This window comes from Lagenorhynchus albirostris, chromosome 10, assembly GCF_949774975.1.
Source record: "Lagenorhynchus albirostris chromosome 10, mLagAlb1.1, whole genome shotgun sequence".
NCBI classification, from domain to species: domain Eukaryota; kingdom Metazoa; phylum Chordata; class Mammalia; order Artiodactyla; family Delphinidae; genus Lagenorhynchus; species Lagenorhynchus albirostris.
This window is the reverse complement of record NC_083104.1, coordinates 68,243,629-68,271,365: the sequence shown is the minus strand read 5'-3', so window position 1 is coordinate 68,271,365 and position 27,737 is coordinate 68,243,629. Positions and strand designations below refer to the sequence as shown.

Below are 27,737 nucleotides of genomic sequence, written 5' to 3'. Positions count from 1 at the left end.
CCACCCCGTGGTGCGGTCTTGCGGGCGCTGGTGAAGGGAGCTTCGCGGCCGGCAGAGTGAGAGTAGCTGCTGCGTTCCTGGCCACCTTCGTCCGCGTTACAACAGTACGGCCATGGCAGAACCGCAGCCCGCGTCCGGCGGCCTCACCGATGAGGCCGCCCTCGGCTGCTGCAAAGACCCGGACCCCAGCACCAAGGTGGGCGCAGAACCTAATTCTCCAGAGTCGGGGCCTGCCGTGCGTGGCGCGACTGGGACCCCAAGGAGGGAGCAGTCCCTCGGGCTCAACCAGGCCTCGCTTGGGCTGGATGATTCGAACTCTGGATTCGAACCCCATCCTACCACCACTGCAGCTCTGCCCGCCTTGGGCGGATCGGAGTGGGCTGGGAAGAGGGCCAGTGGTGTCTAGTGGGGGATCTGGAGAGGGTCCGTTTCTTCAAGTTGTTTGAAAGACTGCGATCCTGCTTGCTTTAACTTGCTTGATTTGGGACGGTAACAGGAAACCATGGCTAACCCAGGGTCAGAGCTCATGTCTGTGGGTGTGCGTGTTCCCCAGGGCAATAGAGGTGGAGGGTAAGAAAAGAAGTTTCTGAACTCCAGTCTACGTTCGAAGGTCTACGGGCCGGCTTTTCCCAGCCGGGATCATTTTCTGTAACTGTCCTGGCTCCGCGTTTAACTCCTCCAAACCAATCTGATAGCTCCTGACTTTAGCCGCGCCCAGAATTTCCCTTTGGGTTTGGCCTTTCCGGTTGCTCACGGGCGCACTTTGCTCGGTGGCCCCAGGAGAGATTGGCAGAATCATGGAGCTTAGATCCGAAGGGAATCTTGGAAATTCCTTCACAGACCATCTCCTTGCAGCTGAGACCCAGTAAGAGGAATGACCAGTTGCATATGAAGGCTCTCAGCCCTTCAGCTTGCTTAACAGGTCTATACTGAGAGTCATTGTAACTCACTCAGGTGTGGTGCCTCCGGGCGTTGTCAAGATCAGACCTGGCAGCCGCTCTGGGGGTTTACTCCAGTGTACTCATCACTGTCAGAAAACGCCTTTGTATGTATTCATTTGACTGGGGAAGTTCTAAAATCCCTGAAGTTTGAATATGTGCTTTGTACAGACCTCTAAGACCGGTTGGTGACTTTAGTCCCTTCTTGCTCTTTGCCTTTAGGGTGAAGAGTCAGATACTTCTAATTGCTAAATCCTTTGACTAGCACCTGGTAGTACTTAGCTTAGGAAAAATGTTAGTCACTGCAAAATTAAGAGGGAAGAAGTAAATATATACATTTCCTCTCACACTTAATCTTACTTTTTATACTCTTTAATGTTAATACCTTGTTATTTCACATAATATAGATTATTCAGTGTAAATTAATTTCCCAGGTAACTGGGCATTTTATATACTGGACTATTAAAAAAAATATTTGAAGGAGAGCTTGATAAAATTGATTGAGTACAATTCTTTCCATTCTTAATTTACACCTTTTTTTTTTGGCTGCGTTGGGTCTTCGTTGCTGCAAGTGGGCTTTCTCTGGTTGCGGAGAGCGGGGGGCTACTCTTCGTTGCGGTGCACGGGCTTCTTATTGTGGTGGCTTCTCTTGTTGCCGAGCACGGGCTCTAGGCGTGCGAGCTTCAGTAGTTGTGGCTCGCAGGCTCAGTAGTTGTGGCTCGCCAGCTCTAGAGCAGAGGCTCAGTAGTTGTGACTCACGGACTTAGTTGCTCCGCGGCATGTGGGATCTTCCGGACCAGGGCTCAAACCCATGTCCCCTGTATTGGCAGACGGATTCTTGCCACCAGGGAAGTCCTACACACTCTTAATTTATGTCAATTTCTCTTGATTAGAAGGTTTTTTTGTTTTTGGCCATGCCATGTGGTATGCATGATCTTAGTTCCCTGACCAGGGATCGAACCTGTGCCCCTGCATTGAGAGCATGGAGTCTTAACCACTGGACCTCCAGAGAAGTCCCAGTAATTATTTTTTGAGATTAGTTGTTTTGCACCCTAGAAGCACCGTATGGGGGACATAAAATGGAGTATATAATAGCAGCTGGGATATACTGAGTGTGCCAGGCCCCGGTTTGTTATTTTAAGTACATTACTTAATTTAATCCTCACAACAACCCTGTGAGGAAGGCAAAATTATCTCCGTTTTATATATAAGTAGACAATGGCACAGAGGTGTTGAGTAATTTGCCTAGCGAGGAACCCACACTCCCTATTGTGCTTCTAGAGTACTGACTACAGCAGTAATTTTGGAACTTGACATGAAAGAAAATAGAAAACCTAAATGAATTAATTCAGTCTGATCACTGATCATCTGCTATATGTAAAGAGCATGGTAGATACCTTGGGGGACATTCAAATGAACAAGATGAAGTTCCTCCCTTCACCAAACATACACCAACTCTAACATACGATGGAACTGGGATTATGTGCTTTTGAAATTATAAAGCACTGTGGGAGCGCAGAAAGTAGAGATTTTCAAAGGTGGCATCTGTGGTATACACAGGGTATTTGGAGGCTGAAGACCTACGTTTGAATCCCCAATTCTATCATTGGCTATAGTGATCTTAGCAGGGTGTAAACAAAGCTGCTATAAGGATAAAATGTATCTATGATCTTTAAACTATGAAAAGCAATACAATTCAAGGTTGTATTTCAACTGTGGATATCAGGGAATGCGTCAAGCAGAAGGTGGGGGTGAGTCTAGGCCTTGAAAGATGGATGGGGTCCCAACATCACATGGGGGACGGTTACATGGGAGGGCATTCTAGGGGGAGGAAACATCTGAGCAAAAATGTGGTGAGATGGCAGAAAGATGCAATGTGGAGCATGTTCTGGAGAAATGAGTTACCTTGTTTTTGGTTCACGTTCAAGTTATCTTAAGTGGTGGAGCAGTGGTGGAGAAGACTAGAATGGTAGGTTGGAGCCAGATCATGGAGAGAGCTTAGAATGTTACTTCTAAGAAAATCGAATTTTATATAGTTAGTGGGGAATCACTGAGGGATTCAAATCATTCTACAGAATAGATTGGAGGGATCCAAGCCTGGAGGTGATGAGAACACCTAAAAGGCTCTTCCAGAAGGTGAGAAAAGTGATGAGGGCCTGGTTTGGAAAGAAGAGAGAACAGCAGTGATAGAAAGTCAACTTGTTTGTTGATTATTTGCATCTTTGTCATAAAGGCAGACCAAAGAATGTACGGCTGCACCACCTTCTGGGCTGTCTTACTTAGCTAACTTTCTTCAAAGGCCAAGTGCTTCTTTTCCCAAGTAGTGATCTCCTGAAATACATTCTTTTTACTGTCTATCAGTGTCCTTTGATAAAATTATTTGGAGTCCCTTCCCATCTGAGTGGTAAATGATGAGGTCAGGGAAAACTTTCAGTGTTGGCGACACTTAAGCTGGGTTTTACCAAATCAAAGGAGGTAGCTAGGCAGAGTTGCGGGTAGGGGTTGAGGGAAGAAAGAATGGCAAGGAAGGAAGAAGGACAATGGCCAGATGGATGAATGACTGTTCTCGGCAGAGAGAACTGTAGTATATATAAAAGCACGGTGACATCAGAGAGCTGATGCAGGGACCTACAGGTATACAATGAGACTGAAGTTACAGGCAATAGGAGTTAAGGGGAAGGTACATAAAACAGTCATTGGGATGCTCAAAGAAAATATGAACATTCTCACTTGGTTCATTTGTTTTTCTCATCCTATGAAGATTTCTGTTTGGTAAATATGTTTTTTTAAATATATGCTTTATTATTATTATTTTATTTTATTAATTTATGTATATTTCTCTGTGTATACAATTAAAATATATATACGTTTATGATGGGGCATGCTCTTTTTTTTTTAACTGCTAAAGGTATGAAATCAAAACCATTTAAGGTGACCAGTTTAGTGGAGTGGTAATAAAAGATGAAGTTAGACAAGTATGCAGCAACTGCATGTGCTTCCTTTGGGGACTTTCTTCTAAAAGTTGTGAGGTACCACTGAAGGATTGATTTTTTTTTTTAAATAGATTTTATTTATTTATTTATTTATTTGTTTATTTTTGGCTGCATTGGGTCTTCGTTGCTGTGTGCGGGCCCTCTCCAGCTGTGGCGAGCAGGGGCCACTCTTCGTCGTGGCACACAGGCCTCTCACTGCGGCGGCCTCTCCCATTGTGGCTCCCGGGCTCCAGAGCGCAGGATCAGTAGTTGTGGTGCACGGGCCCAGCCACTCCGTGGCATGTGGGATCTTCCTGAACCAGGGCTCGAACCTGTGTCCCCTGCATAGGCAGGCGTACTCTTAACCACTGAGCCACCAGAGAAGCGCCTGAAGGATTGATTTTTAACCTAGAAATGACACAGTTGGCCTTTTGTTATAGAAAGATCAGTCTGGTACCATTATAGGAAGATCACTCTGGATTGCATTTGGGTTAGCCTGCAAGAAGCAGAGAGACCAGGCAGGCTTTGACAGTCGTCTAGGCAGGAAGTAGAGAGGACATGAGCCAGGTAGTAGTGATCTTTGGAAAGGCAAGGAGAAAGATTCCAGAGGGACTTGAGCAGTCAGGTTGATGGGACACTTGGATTGGATTACAGAGGGAGTGGCGAGGAAGGAATCTGAGAAGACTTCAGGGGTCTGACTTGGGCTGACACCCAAGTCAGATTCTAGAGGCATTCTAGAGGCATTCCCTGTTGGTGATGTAGGAGGGAATATTTATTTGGGCTGTAATTAATTTGATATTTTGACTCAGGTGGAAATGTTGAGTAGACTGGATGGAGATGTAAAACCAGAGCTGAGGTTAGAGGTATGGCTGCAAGATTGAAACTTCCCTTTTCTGAAGATGGAAGGTGGTAGAGGCAATGGAGATTTTGATTTTGATTCTGAGTAAGATTTAATATGTAAAGCTCCTTACTAACAGTTCTAGAGAAATGAGTGTGTTCATCACTAGAAAGAGAATTTGAAAGGTAGGACACAAAGTCAAGAAACTTTTTTGCCACTGTTGTAGCTTTTTTTAAAAAATATATTATTTATTTATTTATTTATTTTTGGCTGTGGTGTGTCTTCGTTGCTGTATGCAGGCTTTCTCTAGTTGCGGTGAGCGGGGCTACTCTTCATTGCGGTGCACAGGGTTCTCCTTGCGGTGGCTTCTCTTGTTGCAGAGCACGGGCTCTAGGCATGTGGGCTTCAGTAGTTGTGGCATGCAGGCTCAGCAGTTGTGGCTCGCAGTCTCTAGAGCACAGGCTCAGTAGTTGTGGCACATTGGCTCAGTTGCTCCGCGACATGTGAGACCTTCCCGGACCAGGGATCAAACCCGTATCCCCTGCATTGGCAGGAGGATTCTTAACCACTGCGCCACCAGGGAAGTTCCCAGCATAATTCTTAAAAACCCTAGGATTTTCAGAATGGTTATGAGCATTGGCTTCAACTTCAAGTCTCCAGCGTATTAGCTCCTAACAAGAGAATCAGCCTGTCCTTGGAAGCTTTGAAGGCATTGACTTCTCTCTAACTATGAAAGTCCTAGGTGATATCTTCTTCTAATATAAAGCTATTTCATCCACACTGAAAATCTGTTGTTTAGTGTTGCCACCTTCATTCATTATCTTAGCTATTTGGATAACTTGCTGCAGCTTCTACATCAGCACTTGCTGCTTTACCTTGTATTTTTATGTTATGGAGATGGCTTCTTTCCTTAAACCTCATGAACCAACCACTGCTAACTTCAAACTTTTCTTCTGCAGCTTCCTCACTTCTCACAGCCTTCTAGAATTGAAGAGAGTTAGGGCCCTGCTCTGGATCAGGCTTTGGCTTGAGGGAATGGTGTGGCTGGCTTGCTCTTCTATCCAGACCACTAAAACTTTCTCCATATCAGCAATAAGGCTGTTTTGCTTTCTTATCATTTGTGTGTTCACTGGAAGAGCACTTTTCATTTCCTTCAAGAACTTTTCCTCTGCTTTCACAGTTTGGCTAACTGGTGCAAGAGGCCTAGCTTTCAGCGTGTCTCAGCTTTTGACACACCTTTCTCACTAAGCTTAATCATTTCTAGCATTTGATGTAAAGTGAGAGACATGCAATTCTTCCTTTCACTTGAACACTTAGAGGCCATTGTAGGGTTATTAATTGACCTAATTTCAATATTGTGTCTCAGGGAATAGAGAGGTCCGAGGAGAGGGAGAGAGATGGGGCAATGGTCTATCAGTGGAGCAGTCAGAACACACACAATTATCAATTAAGTTTGTCATCTTATGTGGGCATGGTTCATGGCACCCCAAAAGGATTACAATAGTGTCATCAAAGATCATTGATCACATATCACCATAACAAATACAATGAAAAAGTTTGAAATATTGTGAGAATTACCAAAATGTGGCACAGAGACATAAAGTGAGCAAATGCTCTTGGAAGAATGGCACTGACAGACTTGCTGGACACAGGGTTGCCACAAACCTTCACTTTGTAAAAAAAAAAAACACAAAAAACAAAAAAAACAATATCTGTGAACTGCAACAAAGTGAAATGCAATAAAACAAGCTGTGCTTAGATAAAACAAAAACAGGAGGACTCTGAAAAGCAGAGAGAATGGCAGACTGGCTAGGGACCTTGAGACCCTAGGAATAACATGGTGGTATACACACACACACACACACACACACACACACACACACACACACACACACACACACACACACACACACAAGCTATGCAAAGAGTGTATGCAGAAACACTATAGATAAATCAAAATGGAATTATAAAAAAAAAATTCCAGTGACCCACAAGAAGGCAAAGATAAAAAGAAAGGACAAACAGAAAACAAAAATAAAATGGCCAATTTAAGCCCTAATATTTCAATAATTACATTAGATGTAAATATACCAATTAAGACAGATATTGGTGGAGTGGATTTAAAAGCATGCCTCAAGTTATCTATTTGTGAGGTGATGGGTGTTAACTAAATTTGTGGTAATCATTTCTCAACATATGTAAGTTGAAGTCATGCTGTATACCTTAACCTTATATAATACTGTCTGTTAATTATATCTTAATAAAACTGAAAGAAAAATAAAAACATGCCCCACCTATATGCTGTCTACACGAAACTCACTTCAAATGTGATGACAGAGGCAACTAAAAGGATGGAAAAAGATATATAAACATTAATCAGAAGAAAGCAGGAGTGGCTATATTGTTTCAAATGCAGTAGACTCTAGAGCAAAGACAGTTATCATAGAGAAGTACATTATATAATGATAATAGGGTCCATTGACTAAGAAGACATAGCAATCCTAAATGTGTGTGCCTCAAACAATAGAACTGCAAAAAATATGTGAAGCAAAGACTGATATATGGAAGGAAAAAGAAAAATCCACAGTTTTAGTTGGAGACTATACTCCTCTCTCAACAATTGATTGAACTAGACAGAAAATTAGCAAGGATATAGACAAACTCAGCAACACCATCAATAAACAAGATCTAATCAAGATTTATAGAATATTGCAGCCAGTAACAGCTGAATACGGGCATACCTTGTTTGTATTGCACTTTGTAGATACTAGGGTTTTTTTACAAATTGAAAGTTTGTTGCAACCCTGCATGAAACAAGCGTGTTGGTGCTATTTTTCCAACAGCATTTGCTGTTTGATTCTCTCTGTGTCACATTTTAGTAATTCTTGCAATATTTCAAACTTCCACTGTTATATTTGTTATGGTGATCTGTGATCAGTACCCTTTACAACTCACTGAAGGCTCACATGATGGTTAGCATTTTTTAGCAATAAAGTATTTTTAATTGAGGTATGTACATTTTTTTAGACATAGTACTATTGCACACTTAATAGACTACAGTATAGAGTAAACATACATGCACTGGGAAACCAAAAAATTTGTGACTTTTTAAAAAATATTTATTTATTTGGCTGCGCCGGGTCTTAATTGTGGCACATAGGATCTTCGTTGCAACATGCGGGATCTTTTAGTTGCAGCATGCGGGCTCCTTTAGTTGCATCATGCAGGCTCTTAGTTGCAGCATGCAGAATCTAGTTCCCTGACCAGGGATTGAACCCCCTGCACTGGGAACGTGGAGTCTTAACTACTGGACCACAAAGTCCCTGTGTGACTCTTCATTGTGATCTTTGCTTTGTTGCAGTGGTGGCAAACCCATGATATTACTGAGGTATGCCTGTATAGTTTCTTTTTCAAGTGCACCAAGAAGAGATACCAAGGTAGACCATATCATGGGCCCTAAAACTAAGTTCAACAAACTTGAAATAATTGAAATTATATAGAGCATGTTCAACCACAGTAGAATCAAACTAGACATCAGTAGCAGAAACATAACAGGAAAATCTCTAAAAACTTGGAAACTAAATAACACATTTCTAAATAATCCGTGGATCAAGAGGAAGTCTCAAGGGAAATTTTAAAAATTACATTGAACTGGATGAAAATGAAAAGAGCATCTCAGCTAAGACAGTGCTAAGAGGGAAATTTATAGTATTAAATGCATATATTAGGAAATAGGAAATGTCTTAAATCAAGAATTTGTTTCTTCCTCAAGAACCTAGAAAAAGAAGAGCAGAATAACGCAAAGCAAACAGAAGGAAGGAAATAATAAAGAGCAGAAATCAATGAAATTTAAAACAAATTAGAAAAAAAATCAGTGAAACAGCTGATTCTTTGAAAAAAACCAACAGAATTAACAAACTTGTATCAAGACTGACAAAAAAAGAGAGAAGACACGAATTACCAATATCAGGAATGAAATAGGGGATACCACTACGGACTGCAGACAAGAGAAGGGTGATAAGGGAATACTGAAAACAGTTCTACATACATAAATTTGACAACTTACATGAAATACACCGATTCCTTGAAAAACACCAACTACCATAACTTACCCATATGAAATAAATAATTTGAATAGCTCTATAACATAAGGAAATTGAATTCATAATAATCTTTTTTAAAAAATATCTTCAGTTCCAGATGATTTCACTGGAGCATTCTTCCAAACATTAAGGAAGAATTAGCATCAATTCTACACAATCCCTTCAAGAAAATTGAAGAGGAAGGAACACTTTTAATCATTTTACAAAGCTGTCATACTACCCTGATATCAAAACTAGGTGAAGACAGTACAAAAAAAAAGAGATATTACAGACCAATATCTTTCATAAGTATGGATGTAAAAATCCTTAACAAAATATTAGCAAATAGAATTCAGTGGTATATAAAAAGAATTGCATACCATGATCAAGTGAGGTTTACTCCAGGTATGCAAGGCTGGTTCAGTATTAAAAAAAAAATCACAGTAACTCACCATATTAGGAAGCTAAAGAAGAAATATCACATGACAAAATTCAACACCATGATTTAAACACTTTTGTTTTTTCAGAAAAAATAGGAATGGGAGGGAACTTCCTCAACTTGATAAAGAGCATCTATGAAAAACTTAAGAGCTAACATTATACTAAATGGTGATGCTTTCTCCGTAATTTGGGGGAACAAGGCAAGTTTGCTCTCACCACTCTTATTTGACATAGTGCTGGAAGTTCCAGCTGGTACAGTAAAGCAAAAAAGGAAATAACAGTCAGGCAGATTGGAAGAAAGAAATAAAACTGTCCCTATTTGCAGATGACATGATTGTCTACATAGGAATCTTAAGGAGTCTAAAAACCCTGGAACTAGTAAGTGAGTTCAGCAAGGTTGCAGAATACAAGATAAACATACAAAAATCAATTGGATTTCTATATATTAGCAAAGAACACATGAGCACCAAGATTAAAAATACAATACCATTTACAATTGCTCAACAAAATTAAATATCTAGGTATAAATCTATCAAACATGTACAGAATTTGTATGCTGAAAATTACACATCGTTGATAAAGGGAATCAAAATCTAAATAATGGAGAGACATACTGTGTTCATGATTGGAAGACTCAGCATAGCAAAGATGTCAGTTCTCCACAAATTGGTATACATGTTTAACACAGTCCCTATCAAACCTTTTCTCTTTAGATATAGTCAAGGTTATTCTAAAATTTATGTGGAAGGCAAAGAGAGTAGAATAACTAAATCTTGAAAAGAATAGGGTGGAAGGAATCAGTCTACCTGATTTTAAGACTCACTATATAGCTGCAGTAATCATTACTCCATGGTATTGTCAGAGAGATAGATATAGATCAGTGGAAAAGAGTAGAGAACCCAGAAATAGACTCACACTAATAAACCCAACAGATTTTTCACAAAGATGCAAAAGCAATTCAGTGGAGAAAGGACAGATTTTTTCAACAAATGGTGCTGTAGCAATTGGCCATCCATAGGTAAAAAATGAAGCTTTACCTGAGTTCACATCTTATACCAGAAAATCCATTTAGAGGTGCTCAAAGGGACCTTCACTTTGACCCTTTGGTTCACTCCCTGCTCCACTTTTTATAGTTTTGTCAGGATTACATTGTAGGCACGTAGTACATGTACTAGAAATATCCCTGATTGTACCTTTAAAGTTTTTTCACAGTAGTTTTAAATTAATTAGATTTGGAGATTGCCCACCCCGACCCTCACAAAAGACTGATTATTTCTATCATTCTTCCTTTTTATAAGGCAAAGGAGCAAATCTTTGTTACCTTGTAATCATCCCAGAAAACCCAAAGGTAGTTTGAGCATAAAAGACATCTTTTATTATTCTGAATTTAGAGCATAATAAGGAAAAGACAAAGTTAAGAACTGTCTCATGAGACAAGACATCAACTTTAGTCTTTTTTAAATGCAAGATATATTTATTTCAAACAATATTTTAGAACCATAGCAATAAACAGTGATTTTTAGAAACTTTTAAAGAAAGGAACATTTTTCCAAGATCATTCAAGTGTTTATCAAAAGTAGCAGAGGTATTCTGTTACAGAGAGTTAGCAGAATATCTTGGTGATAAAAAGAAAACTGTTATCTGAGCATAGAATAACTTGATCATCTTATAAAAAGCAAGCCCTGCTTGTTTTTTTATATCGTCCAAATAATACTTTGGCAACAAAGGATTTACACACCTCTATTTTTTATGAATAACTCCACTAACATTGAATATACTTTTAATCTTTTTGGCATGTATAGACTCCTTTTTACAAGTTAAAAATGATTTTAGAGTTTATATTTGTGTTTTCTTAGAAATAATCTATCATGTTAAGTCTTCTCAGTCAGAAAAATGGTGTATCTTTCCATTTTTTAAACTATTTTTTCCAGCTTTATTGAGATAAAATTGACATATAACGTGTATGTCATATACCATGGGCATGTCCAAGTGCTTCTAAAGCAGCGTTTTAAATGTCTTCATATATTCTATTATGCCTGTGTCATAATTTATCTATTTCTTCATTGTTAGAGGTAGGTTAGCAAGGTGGTTGAAAGCAAGGACTTTGGAACCAAACTGTTTGCACTGCAGTTTTTTCTCTGCCACTTACTTTCTTAGCAGTAAAATGGGGATGGTATAATACTTATCTCAGAGAGTAGTTGTGAAGATTATATAAGTTAATTTCTGTAAATCATTTAGAACAGTGTCTGGACCATAGTTACTGTGTAAATGTTGTGATGAATGTCTTTATACATAAATCTTTGTCCAAGTTTCTAATTATTTCCTTACATAGATTTTTAGAAGAGCAACATTTTGATCGATGAGTATGAACTCTTTAAGACTTTTAAAGACTCTTCAGATCCAAATTGCTTCTTAGAAAGATTGTAGGATAGGTATAGGGTTAGGATAGGATAAGGATAGGGATAGGATAAACAGGGTTGTTGAACTTGTTTTACAGCACTTGGCACAGAGTCTACAGAAAAGAAAAACAAACAAACAAAACAACAACAAAAAAAATCCTCTCTGACTAAGGTACCTGGATTTGAACATAGCCTTTATGGACTGAACACAGGTATTTAATAATAATAAAGCCATGATGGACTGAGGGGACAAAATTTCTTTCTTCTTAAACAGTGTGTTGCAATGGTGGACTGTTGGTATTTTGTTACAGGAAGCAAAATTAGTGTTGATAACAAGTAGTAAAAGTTAAAGGTGTTTAATATATACTGTTTCCCTTTAGGATTTTCTCTTGCAGCAGACCATGCTGCGAATTAAGGATCCTAAGAAGTCATTGGACTTTTATACTAGAATTCTTGGAATGACGTAAGTAAACTGTTTATTGGTGCCTATAATGTTTAAATACATAGCTTTGCAAATATAGGGAATGTTTTCAGATCCATTGTAAAAATGGATTAAAGTTTGCTTCAAAGGTCACAAAAGTCCTTTTGGCCAGGAGTCTGGGACTAGGCTTGACTGACTAGGGGTTCTGTCAGGTTCCTCTCCTCTATCCCAGCCAGGCTCACTGGGCAACATGACACCAATACTTGCATTTTCTCTGACTCCCTTCTCTCTAAGAGCTGCCAGTTAAATCCTTAATGTGTCCAGACTGTTTTGATGTTATGGCCACTTTTAGCCTCTTGTTTACTTCAGAAAAGATATAGCTATTAAGACACAATACTTAGAAAATGAATGAGTTTTAGGTAAACTCATTCATTTTCTAAGTTTTAGGTAAACTGGCCGTCTATTCCATTTTTATAGGATGTGTTCTCTTTTGCTGAATAGGTAATATTCACTGATCTTATAATCTTTAAGACATATTTCTTTTTCTTGATTTGTTTCCCAAAATAACATGAGGGTTTTTATTTGTTTTGGGTAATATAGATACATAAAGAATAAAACAATCTTTAATTTACTGCCTAGATAACCTCCATTGACATTGAGAGAAAACTTCAAGTAATACAGTATATGTCTATGTTAGAAAATCTGACCAATTGTGAGAAATACAAAGTGAAAAGTGACAGCTTCCGTCCCCCAGTCCTCTTCAAAGATAACTGCTGTTAACAGTTTCTTATAATTCTTTCCAGAAAAAGTAGTTTTGTATGTATTTATGACATATTTAAAGGGCAGAATGAAACCAGATTTACTGAACACGTGCTATTTGCCAGGCACTTTATATCTCATTTCGTTGTCTTCACAGTAGGTTTATGAGATAGCTTATATCCCTATTTTACATGGAAGGAAGAAACCAAAGCTTAAAGACATTAACTTAATGACCCCAGATTCCACAGTGGGCACATGGCAGAGCTGGAATTTGAATCCAGGTTTGATCAACTCCAACGTTGACCTTGTTTTTAAAGAGCCCCCAACTAGGGTACAACTTGACATTATATTGAAAGATATGCTGAGCTGAGAAAAGCAAGTTAAAACAGGTTCAAGTGTTCCATTTCCCATCTGATTGGTCCGTCTGCTTTGGTAGGTGCAGAGATAGTTTTCAGAATTGGAGTATTTGAGGTGTTTGATACATCGTTATAAACAAATTAGAGTAAATCTTATTTGTGATGAGTCAGTACATAGCTCTTAGTGGGCCAAGGCATATAACATGACAGTAATAAGTAAAAGATTTGGAACAGAACTCTAGAAACTTTCCATTTGCTATGCTGCAACGATTCCCTCTCGTTGATTTTGAATGAGGTCGTGTTTGAGCATTTAATCCTCCCTAATCTAAAGAAAATTGTATTGTGTGTATCCTCATTCTACCCTACTCCTTGCAAAATAATCTTACCGTCTTTAAACTCAGTTTAGAGGCCACAACTTCAGTGAATCTTCTCAGAACCTCAGGATGAATAATTCATCACGCACTCTCATGATCAGTCTCTCCTTTTCCACTGCTCTTTCCCCTCAACCTACAAAAAAGCTTAAGTCTTCTCTATTCTAGGATAATTCTTGCCCTCCGCTCTCTTGCTGTCCTTCCCGTCATCATGACCATCTGTACAGGTAGACCAGCACTTACTGTTTCACTTGCTCACCTCCCATTCTCCAGCTTCTGCTGTCGCATGCTGCTGAAACTGCCCTCACAGGACCTTTCCATATCTGCTCACCTCTTCTCAGACCTAATCCTGTCTGACCTTTCTGCAGTATTTGATACTGTAACCACTTTATTGTTGACATTCATGTCTTTTGTGATATTAATCTGTCCTTCTCTCTTAACACCTATCCTCAGTTTCCTAGGAGTTTTGGCATAGTAAGAACTCAATAAATTTATTTTTCTTTAACTCAATGTCGTATAGCTGAAAGAACAATAAGGTGTGATGTGTTATATTTTTCACTAAAAATAAATAAAATTTTCTTTTGAAGATACCTTTTGCCATTTATAAGCAAGTACCATAAATCCAACTAAGTTTCATTATATTTGAAGAATTGATGAATTACAAAAGTTTCCATTTTTATTTTTATTTATTTATTTTTTTTGCGGTCCGCGGGCCTCTCACTGTTGTGGCCTCTCCCGTTGCGGAGCAACAGGCTCCGGACGCACAGGCTCAGCGTCCGTGGCTCACAGGCCTAGCTGCTCCACAGCATGTGGGATCTTCCCGGACTGGGTCACGAACCCGCATCCCTTGTATTGGCAGGCGGACTCTCAACCACTGCGCCACCGGGGAAGCCCAAAAGTTTCCATTTAAAAAAAAAATTTATTTCACTGATATATATAGATGAATAAATATTTTTAAATTAGACTTTTTCAAATTGATTTTCCTTGCTTTTTCTATTAAAACAGCCTCACCAGGCTTCCCTGGTGGCGCAGTGGTTGAGAGTCCGCCTGCCGATGCAGGGGACCCGGGTTCGTGCCCCGGTCCAGGAAGATCCCACATGCCGCGGAGCGGCTACACCCGTGAGCCATGGCCGCTGAGCCTGCGCGTCCCGAGCCTGTGCTCCGCAACGCGAGAGGCCACAGCAGTGAGAGGCCCGCGTACCGCAAAAAACAAAACAAAACAAAAAAACCCAGCCTCACCACATACAGCTCTTATTCTTAGTAGAACTTGAATATTGTTATGTTGATTTTAGTATGAATCAGCTTTTCCTATTGTTAATTGATTCAGACTTGTTGTTTAATTTCAGACTACTCCAAAAATTAGATTTTCCCACTATGAAATTTTCACTCTATTTCCTGGCTTATGAGGATAAAAATGACATCCCAAAAGATAAAGATGAAAGAGTAGCATGGGCATTCTCCAGAAAAGCTACACTTGAACTGACACAGTGAGTATGAGTTTTTATTTTGTTTATATACTCTACATTTTTTTGAAGCTTATTTTTTTTACACTTTTTTTCCTTTCTTATCAGCTTAATTCAAACCAGGTCTACCTAATCACTTTCAACTTGTAACAGTATGTTTGAGTATTTTATATGGATCTTATGGTCTTTGTATTGTTCTTGTGGCATGGATAGGGCAAGTGAGATCATTTGCCTTTTAGACAGAGAATATAAGACTGAAATGGCAAGATATTTTTCAAACGGTAGCTAATGAATGTTTAGGTACTGTAAGTAAGGTCTTCATAATTTCAGTATTTTTGTTGAAATTGGCATTCCCCTTCTTTCTTTTTTATTCTTTATGTTTTCTGTGCACCCGCTAAAAACTATCAAAAGAGCATTTGTTTCAGGGTGTGTGATTTAATATGTCCCCTGATTCAAAACAGCCCTGGAATCAGAAAGACCTAGACATGAGTTTTGGCTCTGACAATACCTCTGCGACCCTAAACAAGTTATATCACCTCCCTAAGTGGCAGTCTCATTTATTAAATGGAGATACTCAGATCTAGCCCTTGGAGCTGTTCTGAGGACTTAAAGAAGTATAAAGTACTTAGCACAAGAAATGATAGTTGCTATTATTATAATTATTGTTCTTATCCAGATGCCTAGTTTTATTGTCTCCTTAGTCATTCTTTGCCCATTTGCTCTTTCTATAGTTGAAAACTTAATATTTACAGTAACAGAGATTAGACCAAGTATATTAAGTAGCATATATACATGGTAAGATTTCAAAGATTGTTGCAGCTTTCTTTTCAGAATATCTGTTCTCCAGGTCACTTGTAATTATGTTTTTCCTCCTTTTGTAGCAATTGGGGCACTGAAGATGATGAGGCCCAGAGTTACCACAGTGGCAATTCAGACCCTCGGGGATTTGGTATGTTTGCCTATTTGTGTGTAATAAACATGGATTTGTGTGATTTTTCCACGTGTACCTATTTATGATTGTAAGCAATCTAAAACATTAAGTATAATCAATTTGTTAGGAGTATGGTTATTTTTATTTTCCACAAATAATTTTATTTAGGAGTTGTTTAATTTCATCATCTCAGTCTAAACTTTTTACATTTACTGTCTCACAATGATTTTACTTTTCAGTTTCAGTATTATATTTCCAGTAGATGTTTTAATTTAAAAAACAGAAAAACAAAAATGATGGTTAATAATAATCCCGATTTCTGCCAGCATACACTTCTGCCTTGATCTCAAATCTCTCAACCAAAACAAGAGTATTACCAATTTAAATTGGCTGCTGTGTAGTCAGTATCAATAATAAGCCCATTAAGCATGAGTAAATGGTTACTCTTTTGTGTTGTAGGTTATTCTTAACAGATCAAACTATTTATGAGCCAGTATTGGGCTATGTTAAATAATGTATAATTCAGAGCAACTAATTAATTTATTATACCCAGCCAGTTAGATTCTTGTTCTTTAATGTATTATAGGTTTTGAACCAGCTTGATTCAGTCTGTTTTCAGATGCCTTATGTTTTGAAATAAACTAGTTTTGGAAGCCACTTGTGGCACATGGGTACCCTGTTGTAATTTTTCCTTCTTTCTCTCTGCCTTGTTTTGGGGGTGATTACCTAAGGTCACATTGGAATTGCTGTTCCTGATGTTCACGGTGCTTGTAAAAGATTTGAAGAACTGGGAGTCAAATTTGTGAAGAAACCTGATGATGGTGAGTCTGCTACTTGTTTTCTTCAGGCCTATGTTTAGTTATATAACATTTACTAAGTACCCACAGAGGGTACTGTTGTAATAAAATCATTTTGGTTGCAAGTAACTTGGAATTCTACTCCAGCCAGCTTAAGGAAAGAAGGGAAATGATTGGAAGAATACCTAGTTATCTCAGGGAACTGAAAGGCAGCACCTAGGGTGGCTTCACATGGGACTAGTCACAGGATCTAGAGAGCTGTCAAGGACCTAGGCTCTCTCTCCACCCCTTGACCCCACCATTCTCTCAGTGACCACCAGCTTTCGCTCTCTCGGGTATATCTAACCACCCAAAAAAGTAAGTTCCTTAAAGTCTGTTTCATCTGCTGTTAATGTAACTACACCAAGTCTCTTCAGTTAATAATTTCCTGAATTTTTTTTCATCCTTTTTCAACCTTTGCGTGTCCTTCAGTTTTAGATATATCGCTTGACATAGTATATATCTGGATTTTGTTGGATTTACATGTATTATAATTATTTTATTTAGATCTGTTTTTGCCACCATAATTTATTATTTAGTTTTCATTTGAAATATTTCACTGTTTCATTTCAATCCTTTTTTTTTTTTTTCAATTAGGAGATTTGATATCCAAATATCCTCCTCCCTAGTAAGGAAAGAACTTGCTTCCCTCTACCTCCATTATGTTGCTGTTACTCAGGCTGGGATAGTATTGATTTATTTTTCCTTTTTCTTTGGCTTTGGCTTTTTATTTTAAGGTAATAAATATATCAAGGTATATATTTTTTCTCCATAGATCTCTTGCAGCATCTTTCAGATTTTTCTGTTCCTTTATTAAGTACCTCAACCAAAACTGTTTTTAAAGGGTTTGTGAGGCAAAACTCTTGAAGCTCTGTATGTCCCAGAACCATGCCTTTATACATACGAATGACAGTTTTGTTGACTGTAAAATCTTAGGTTTATTTTCCTTCAGTCTTGAAAGTACATCTGTATTGTCTTATTTTTCCCATCCAGTGTTGCTGCTGAAAAATCTGATTTGTGTTCCTTCATATAGTTTCTTCTGTTTTGTTCTAGAGGCTTTTTATATTTGTTATTTCTTTGTCCTTGCCTTCCTTCTGGGAGATTTCTTCAAACTGGCATACCAGTTAGCTAATTTTTCCTCAGATGTATCTGTTCTTTTATTTATCTTCTGTATTCTCACCTATTATGTAATTAATTTCAGCTATTATGATATTGATCCTGAATTTTTGCTGGGCTCCTTTAATATTTTCTTGTTCTTGTTTCGTATTGGTCGTATTGAATATTCCTCGTTGCTTTTACATGTCTTAATAGTTCTTGGTCCCCATTGATCTAATATTTGTTCTTCTGTTTGAATGTATAATCCATTGTTTGTTTTATAGTTATATTCCTCAAATTCTTATTATTTTGGTCTCAGAGGTTTTTTGTTTTTTGTTTTGAAACTGAAACCATTAGCTATTCCAAACATCAGGCAGTGTGAATGGGGGAAGGCCAGACCTCAGTCCTTAAAAATCCACATGTTCTCAGGGAGATGTGCTGAGCAGAGAGAGAAAATAAGAGTTAAATGAATACTTCACATTCTGTAGTCAGATCCTTTTCCCCCACTTTGTCCCTGATGGAGTAGTAGTATTAGTAGGAGACACTTCTGGGATTGTCTTTCCCTCACCCTGGTTGTGGGGAAAGTGAGATCAGTTGGTACCCACCTGTCTTTCTGCCCTTATCTACTCCCGAGGACATTAGAACCAGTAGTTTCAACCCCCCCCACCCCCACCCTGTGGGAGTAGGTGCTAATGCCCAAGGCACTGGGAGAAGTAAGAGCCAAACTAACAAAACTCCTGTTTATTCTCCCACAGCCTTGTGGTCCAGCCAAAAGTACCCGCTTCCACACAAAGCAGGTTAAAACAGTCACTACCCCACCCCCACCATTCCTCTCCCCAACTATCACCTCAGGGGCATTGTACTTTTTTTTTTTTCCAATTTTTTTAATCTGTGTTCCTCTGGGGTTGATCTTGAAGAAAGGAGCCAGAGATAGGAGTCAACTACTTCAGCATCTCGGTACCAAAATAAATTTCCAAGGTCACATTTTTCCATTTAAGCAAAGAACTCTACTACTAGACCTACTAACCTCTCAATCCCAGTTTTGAATTCCTGGGAGAAAGAATCTGATTGGCAGAGCTTGGGTTACATAGAATAGTGTATGACCTAAGCACCTCGGTCCTTTGGCTGTGTAGATAAGCCATGCTACCTCCTCCCTTGAGCGCCTATCTATTTCCTTTATCCTCTTTAAAATAAGACAATTTCTTTGACTACTCAACTAGTAGCATGAAGTGATAATGTGCAGGTGAAATAAATACCTGATACTTACAAGATGCAGCCAGTCCCACAGTTTATTTCAGGAGAGTTGGTTTACAGCTATGTGTAGAAGATAAAATATGTCATTCTGAAAATCGTGCATCTGGGCAACACCGACAGTAGAATTTTTTTAAGTTAAAACTATAAACAAAACAATGTAATTAACTAAAATGCAAATTAAAAATTGAATTAATAAAAAATGTATTTAAAATTTTTAAGGTTTTTTTTTTAAAGTGTTTTCAATAATGAAAATCATTTTGTTTTACAGGTAAAATGAAAGGCCTGGCATTTATTCAAGATCCTGATGGCTACTGGATTGAAATTTTGAATCCTAACAAAATGATAACTATTATTTAGTTCTGTGAGAATGCTGCTTTGAGATTTCAGTGAAGACATTGCGGAAGGTAAAAAAGGAGACAATGTGATTCAAGATATTCATTTAACAGAAGCAACTAGGACTGATGGATTATTGTCTGAATTCAAATTGTTCTTAAGTCTATTTCCCTTGCCTATTTCAGCTATGTTTTTCACCTAACTGTTCAGTCATTCTAGTTTTAAAGTAGTGCTTTGTCTTATGTCCTTGAATGTAGTTGTATAACTACTTTTTTAGGCAATAATTAGAACAATTCCGTTCAGAGGCTGCATTTGCCTTCTATCTTCTGACGAGATACAAGTCTACAAGTCTGCCTTTGAATCATCATTTAAAAAGAAAAAAACCACTTAATATGTTTTGTTGTGATTACCTTCTGAGGTTTCAGTTCCTCAGAAGTAATTTCAGAATGGGAAGTAAAGAACCCCAAACAAAAATGAAGCTTCATGTATATTTCAAATAGTATAAAGTTTATTTTACAAAAGAAAAGTTACTCTTGGGAGAAATTCAGAATTATGCTGACAAGGATGTGGATAGAAAAACTAATTTCTTCTTCATTACAAAGTACTTTGAAAGTTGAAGGACTAACCTCTTTATTTTGGGATGGGGAAGAGGATGGGAATATTACATACTGGGTATGCAGATATGGACTAGGCTGTCACATACTTTATCTCCCTTAATCCTCCACAGTATCCTGTGAGATAGAAAGTAGGCTGGACATGCAAAATAACTTTAATGAATCCAAGGCAATATAAATAGGCTAAGGACTCAAGATCTCATCATCATTTTTAGTATTTAGATTATACCTCAAAAATTAGTACCTTGGGGCTTCCCTGGTGGCGCTGTGGTTGAGAATCTGCCTGCCAATGCAGGGGACACGGGTTCAAGCCCTGGTTCGGGAAGATCCTACATGCCACGGAGCAACTAAGACCGTGTGCCACAGCTACTGAGCCTGCACTCTACAACCCGTGAGTCACAACTACTGAAGCCTGCGTGCCTAGAGCCCATGCTCTGCAACAAGAGAAGCCACCGCAATGAGAAACGCGCGCACAGCAACGAAGAGTAGCCCCTGCTCACAGGTAGAGAAAGCCCGCGTGCAGCAACAAAGACCCAATGCAGCCAAAAATAAAATAAATAAAATAAATAAATTAAAAAAAAATTAGTACCTCACAGTACCTCCTTCACTAGTGTTCTTTGTAAAAACCTTCAAAGAGTTTGAGCATTGTCCTCTCAGCTTTCGAGCCTGAGTACCACGGTGAGGAAGAAGCAGTGGAGGAAGTCTGGAGCATGCGGCTGCTCTGGGGATGCCTGGTTGTCCCTGTGCAAGTGGTGCTTGTGTTTCTTGTGAAGAGCCCCTACCCCAAGGTCTTCCAGATGCCAGTAATCATTTAGGATAAATTATGTTCAGTGATAACATAACTTAGTTATCAGAAATCAGCTCAGTGGTCTTCCCTGCTGTGAATGGCATTTTTTTAAAAATTTTTAAAATTTATTTATTTATGGCTGTGTTGGGTCTTCGTTTCTGTGCGAGGGCTTTCTCTAGTTGTGGCAAGCGGGGGCCACTCTTCATCGCGGTGTGCGGGCCTCTCACTATTGTGGCCTCTCTTGTTGCGGAGCACAGGCTCCAGATGCGCAGGCTCGGTAATTGTGGCTCACAGGCCCAGTTGTTCCGCGGCACGTGGGATCTTCCCACACCAGGGCTTGGACCCGTGTCCCCTGCATTAGCAGGCAGATTCTCAACCACTGCGCCACCAGGAAAGCCCCATGATTGACATTTGATAGGTTTTAAAAAACAAACTGATTTTGAAAATCTCTTATGGCACAGATAATAAGAACATCCAGTTTGTGGTTTAACTACATCTGGATTTTTTGTGGACTCTAGTGGAAGACCTTTGGATAGGCCTTGCCAACTGTGCTTACACTGCTAGAAGCACTTTCATTTCCTTTTTGGATGGAATGGATTTATGCGAGCAGTTCAAACAAAAAGCAGTACTTATAGACTGAAGTAAAATAAAATTTTAGAAAAGACTGTTTAATTTGTAAACTTCTATCCAGCATGTTCTTTTAAAAAAAAAAATCTGCCCTTGGGGAGTACTGCAAGGATTTTTGAAGGGGCTTGCAGACTCATTGAGAACTGGGAATAGTTGTAATTCTATACATCAGGCAAAGCACATAATTTCTATGGATAAGGAAGGGTCGGGAAGATGAGAAGAGGAAAGTAAATGGATAAAGGATTTTGGTGGAAAAAGTGCAGAGAAGAAGAGAAGACAAATACCAAAAATAAGTCGTGGAAACCAGTGCTGGTACATTTTGGGTACTAGCATTACCAAGTGGGAGGGTTATTAGGTTCATAAATTTAGTCATTTAAACCTTTTTTCCTCAGAAAGAAGCCTTCTCTACTTGCTAAGGAAAACTTGCCAAAAGATAGCCCTTGCTACTCTTTAAATCTGATCCCTGTATGCATTGAAAAAATATGTATTGTATCACTGGGCCTTGCTAGGGATTAGAACAATTCACTTCTAAATTAATTTATCTGAGCAGCGGTGACATGAAAGGGTGAATTAGAGCACAAGAAGTTTTCTTCTTTTCCATTATTGGACAGCCAGACTGTATAGCTTACTGTTAATGTAAAATAAATCAGTTGCTCATGAACCCTACATGAGACTCAGTTATAATACATATGGTCTGAATAGGAGCTGATGACTGTGAGAGAATCGCTACGGCTTCCCCATATAGCATTCTGACCAGGATGGCGTACGGTGTATATAAATATTCCTTGGCAACACAACTGCATGTGAAGAGGGTTATATCGGTAAAGATGCATGCTGCTGACAATAAGAAAAGACCTGGGCTTCTCTGGTGGCGCAGTGGTTGAGAGTCCGCCTGCCGATGCAGGGGACACGGGTTCGTGCCCCGGTCTGGGAAGATCCCACATGCCGCGGAGCGGCTGGGCCCGTGAGCCATGGCGGCTGAGCCTGCGCGTCCGGAGCCTGTGCTCTGCAATGGGAGAGGCCACAACAGTGAGAGGCCCGCGTACTGCAAAATAAAAAAAAAAGAGAAGTCCTAACTCTATCAGATGTAACAAGCACTTCAGAAGTTCTGGAATTAGTTGATAGAGGGTTCAGAACTATCAGGCACTCTGGTTTCCTTCTATCTTTGCCAAACTGTCATTCTCAGCAGTTGTTTGGGGGGCTAATAATACCTGTGATCAAAAACGCCTACTATGAGGACTTCCCTGGTGGCGCTAATGGTTAAGAATCTGCCTGCCAATGCAGGAGACACGGGTTCGAGCCCTGGTCCGGAAAGATCCCACATGCCGCAGAGCAACTAAGCCCGTGTGCCACAACTACTGAGCCTGCGCTCTAGAGCCCGTGAGCCACAACAAAGAGTAGCCCCGGCTCACTGCAACTAGAGAAAGCCCGTGCACAGCAACGAAGACCCAACGCAGCCAACAATAAATAAATTAATTAATTAAAAAAAAAACAAAAACGCCTACTATGATTCCAGGTGTCACTGTACAATGTCCAGTGAAAGAAAATAACCTGTTTTTCCTTTTGTGTCTTTAATGAGTGTAAAACCTTTCTCAAAGCTCATCAGCAGAATTCTCCTTATGTCTCAAACCAGAATTGGGTCACTCGCTTGGCTCTAATCATTGACAGAGGGACTGAGACCACTCTGACTTAGATCGTATTTACTGCAGTTACCTACATGAGGGTAGACACCGCATCCAAACTGAAACTGCCAGAATGGAGGAGCAAATAAGGGCTTCTGAAAAGGCGAAACAGAAACTGCAACAGGGTGAAATTAAATATTGAGAACTTAGTGGGTGCAAGCGTGCTGTAAGAAATCAGAACACATTTCCTGCCCTCAAAGAACTTGTTCTGAGATTGTGGTTCTCAACTATACCAGACTTAGCAAACCCTCCTTATTATAACATGGGAATGTTTATTACATCTATCACACCCACTATCCTAAAACAAAATTCATATATAACTTACCTATATACACAGTTTCAAAAAGGATCAGTCCAATGCCTTTATTGTAATAAAAAGGAGAAATAAATCAATTTTTAATAAAATATGCATTTCAATATGTAAATGCCCAGATACTACTACACTAGAAAACAATGAAGTAGTCAGGTGCTTTCTCTTATATATGGAAGAAGTAAAACCGTTCAATAGCGTACTGATAACTCTATTTGGTATTTTAAAATAGAGACTAAATTCATGATTCCTGAAGAGCTATAATGTTACAACTTTATTTACTTATTTATTTTTTTGGCCACGCCACGTGGCATGGGGAAATCTTAGTTCCCCAACCAGGGATCAAACCCATGCCCCCTGCAGTGTCCTCGAAGTCTTAACCACTGAACTGCCAGGGAAGTACCAGTGTTACAACTTTAAATGCATACTGATAACAGGTGTGTTTTATTGGTCACTCAAAGAAATTGAATGATGTTACTGTTGGAAACATCATTTTCCAAAATGGTGATCAATTCTCGTGGAGGTTTTGAATAAAAGAATAATATTCCTTCTGTTTATAAGGTAGTTTTGTCCCCAGTGAATATTAAAATTATACATACAAATAAGTAAAATGGAAGTTCTAGGCTCAGAAGATAAAAGCAGATGTTATAATTTTTTAATTGACATAAGATTGTGTAAGGTTAAGGTGTGCAGTATGTTGATTTGATACCATCATAGGGTTAGTAACACCTCTATCATGTCACATAATAATCAATTCTTTACTGTGATGGGAATGATTAAGATCTAGTCTCTTAGCCTAGAAATCAACTACAAGAAAAAAACTGCAAAATACACAAACATGGAGACTAAACAATATGCTACTCAATAACCAGTGGGTCACTGAAGAAATCAAAGAGGAAATTAAAAAATATCTGGTGACAAATGAAAATGGAAACACAATGATCCAAAATCTATGGGTTACAGCAAAAGCAGTTCTAAGAGGGAAGTTTATGGTTATACAGGCCTACCTCAGGAAATAAGAAATCTCAATCTAACCTTATACCTAAAGGAAAAGAACAAACAAAACCATCCTTGGCTAGCACTTCTGCTAGTATATAGGTGGTGACCCTGGTGGAGTGACCCAGACTGTCATCTCTGAGGGGTCTGAGCCCCTGGATGACATGTCCTTTTCAGACCAGCCAGGGTTGCTGCACTTGTCTATTTGCCTTTAAAACTGGGCATGAGCATACCAACAGGCACCTAAGTGGGTCACATGGATGCTAAGCATACTCCTAGCTGCCCCCATTGTGTAGCAGCAGCCCCACTTCTTCCTAATGATAAGGGTCACTTGCTACTGCCAGAATGGTGATTCTTCTTGTCCAAAGTAACAGGGCAGCAACCAAAGCTTAAAAGTAATGGGATTAATCCCAAAGCAACCTACAGATTCAATTAAAAACCTATCTAAATCTTAATGACCTTTTTTCAGAAATGGAAAAATTCAAACTAAAATTCACATGGAATCTCAAGGGACCCCAAATAGCCAAAACAATCTTGAAAAAGAAGAATAAAGTTGGAGGATTCACACTTTCTGATTTCAGAACTTACCACAAGCCTTCAGTAATCAAAACGGCATGATACTGGCATAAAGATAGACATATAGACCAATGGGATAGCATAGAGCCCAGAAACAAACCCTCACACATATGTCAAATGATTTTTGACGAGGATACCAAGAGCATTCAGTGTGGGAAGGACAATGTTTTCAACAAGTAGTTCTGGAAAAACTGGATATCCACACACAAAAGAGTGAAGTTGGACCTTTATCTTATACCATCTGTAAAAATTAGCTCAGAATGGATCAAACAAATGTAAAAGCTAAAAGTATAAAACTCTTAGAAGAAAACATGGGGGAAAGCTGCATGACATTGGACTTGGCAGTAATTTCTTGGATATGATACCAAAACAAACAGGCAACAAAAGAAAAAAATAGACAAATTGGACTTCACTAAAATTTAAAACAAATTTAAATTTAAATTAAAGGACACTATCAACAGAGTGAAAAGGTAACCCACAGAATGGGAAAACATACTTGAAAATCACATCTGGTAAGGAGTTAATATCCAGAATATATAAAGAACTCCTCCAATACAACAACAAAAACAACCCAGTTAAAAAATGAGCAGAGGATTGAAAATCAAAACCACAATGAGATACCATTTGCACCTATTCAGGTAGCTATTATATATAAATGAAAACAAAAACAGAAAATAACAAGTGTTGACAAAGATGTGAAGAAATTAGACCCCTTGTTCACTGCTGGCGGGAATGTAAAACAGTGCAGCTGCTGTAGAAAACAGTATGGCAGTTCTTCAAAAAACTAAACATAGAATAACCGTATGTTCAGCAATTCCACTTCTGGATATATACCCAAAAGAAAACAGAGACTCAAACTGATATTTGTACACCAGTGTTTGTTAGCAGCATTATTCACAATAGCCAAAAGGTGGAAACAACCCAAATGTCCATTGATGGATGAGTGGATAAATAAAATGTGATATATACATACGATGGAATGTTATTCAGCCTTAAAAAGGAATGAAATCCTGAAACATGCTACAACATAGATGAACCTTGAAGACGCTGGGCTAACTGAAATAAATCAAACACAAAAAGATAAATACTGTGTGATTCCATTTATATGAGATACCTAGAATAGTCAAATTCATAGAGACTGAAAGAGTGGTGGTTTCCAAGGATTGGAGGGAAAAGGAAATGGGGAGTGATTGTTGAATAGGTACAGAGTTTCAGATGGGGAAGATGAAAAAGTTCTGGAGATGGATGATGGTGATGGTTTCACAACAATGTAAATGTACTTAATGCCATTGAGTTGTATACTTAAAAATGGTTAAAATGGTAAACTTCGTTTTGTATATTTTACCACAGTAAAAGAATTAATGGGACTCATATTGTGTGCCCTGGTGAAAGTGTCTCACTTTTTAGAAGGACCTCTAGACAAGCAGAACCTGGAGTTGTGGGGATAGGAAGCACAAATTCTCCAAGAAGATAACTGGAGCAATGGTGGTAAGAGGGGCTGCTTATATTTTCCACCATAGTTGCTGAACCCATATGATACCTATTGGGAGTATAGTACTAATCATGATAATTGATTTTGGGTATATAATGTGTCCCTTCGGTTTTTAAGTAAAAATAAAAGACACGTTTTTCATTTTCACCAAGAACTTTATTGAACAACATATCCACCCTTTTGTTCCACTACCTTCTGCCATTTTTCAGGCAACTTCATAATTCCATCTTCCCAAAACTTTTAATCTTTTTGAGCAAAGAACTGTCCCAGCTGCCTTTTACAGTCTTCCAGGGAATTGAAATTTTTTCCATTAAGAGAATTTTGTAAAGACCGAAATGAATGGAAATCCGAAGGTGCAATGTCTGGTGAATACAGTGGATGAATCAGAACTTCCCAGCCAAGCTGTAACAGTTTTTGCCTGGTCATCAAAGAAATATGTGGGCTTGCGTTATCCTGATGGAAGATTATGCGTTTTCTGCTGACTAATTCTGCACGCTTTTTGTCGAGTGCCACTTTCAGTTGGTCTAATTGGGAGCAGTACTTGTTGGAATTAATCATTTGGTTTTCTGGAAGGAGCTCATAATAGAGGACTCCCTTCCAATCTCACTATATACACGACATCACCTTCTTTGGATGAAGACTGGCCTTTGGTGTGGTTGGTGGTGGTTCATTTCACTTGCCCCATGATCTCTTCCATTCCACACTGTTGTACAGTATCCACTTTTCATTGCCCATCACAATTTGTTTTAAAAACAGAACGTTTTCATTATGTTTCAGTAGAGAATCACATGTGGAAATGTGGTCAAGAGGGTTTTTTTGGCTTAACCTATGTGGAACCCAAACATCAAAGCAATTCACATAACCAAGCTGGTGCAAATGATTTTCAATGCTTGGTTTGGATATTTTGAGTATGTCCGCTCTCTCCCATGTGGTATAACGTTGATTGTTCTCAATTATTGTTTCAATTTGATTGCTATCAACTTCAACGGGTCTACCCAACTGTGGAGCATCGTCCAGCGAGAATCTCCAGCACGAAACTTCACAAACCACTTTTGACACCTTCGATCCATCACGGCATCTTCTCCATACACTGCACAAATCTTTTTTGTGTGTTTCAGTTGCGTTTTTACCTTTCTTGAAATAATAAAGCATAATATACCAAAA

General features: G+C 38.8%; 1 protein-coding gene across 5 annotated transcripts; it reads left to right on the top strand.

Annotated features, from left to right (window-relative positions):
• GLO1 (glyoxalase I) lies at window positions 1-27,737 on the top strand. Of its 5 annotated transcripts, none has more exons than XM_060162779.1 (7): window positions 1-196; window positions 12,051-12,133; window positions 14,924-15,064; window positions 15,922-15,989; window positions 16,703-16,792; window positions 19,425-19,560; window positions 26,489-27,737. In XM_060162779.1, exons 1-6 carry the CDS (start codon window positions 113-115, stop codon window positions 19,511-19,513), a joined length of 555 nt encoding a protein of 184 aa, XP_060018762.1. In that variant the 5' UTR covers window positions 1-112; the 3' UTR covers window positions 19,514-19,560; window positions 26,489-27,737. The 5 variants fall into 5 exon arrangements, with proteins under 5 accessions (XP_060018762.1, XP_060018761.1, XP_060018760.1 ...); XM_060162778.1 differs by having other exon boundaries at window positions 26,474-27,737; XM_060162777.1 differs by having other exon boundaries at window positions 26,432-27,737.

Excerpts from the sequence above, each read along its gene's own strand:
- GLO1 (XM_060162779.1), top strand. The coding sequence starts at position 113 with ATGGCAGAACCGCAGCCCGCGTCCGGCGGCCTCACCGATGAGGCCGCC. Across the intron at positions 15,990-16,702 it reads TTCAGACCCTCGGGGATTTG|GTCACATTGGAATTGCTGTT; the intron begins GTATGTTTGCCT and ends TGATTACCTAAG. Across the intron at positions 16,793-19,424 it reads TGTGAAGAAACCTGATGATG|GTAAAATGAAAGGCCTGGCA; the intron begins GTGAGTCTGCTA and ends TTTGTTTTACAG.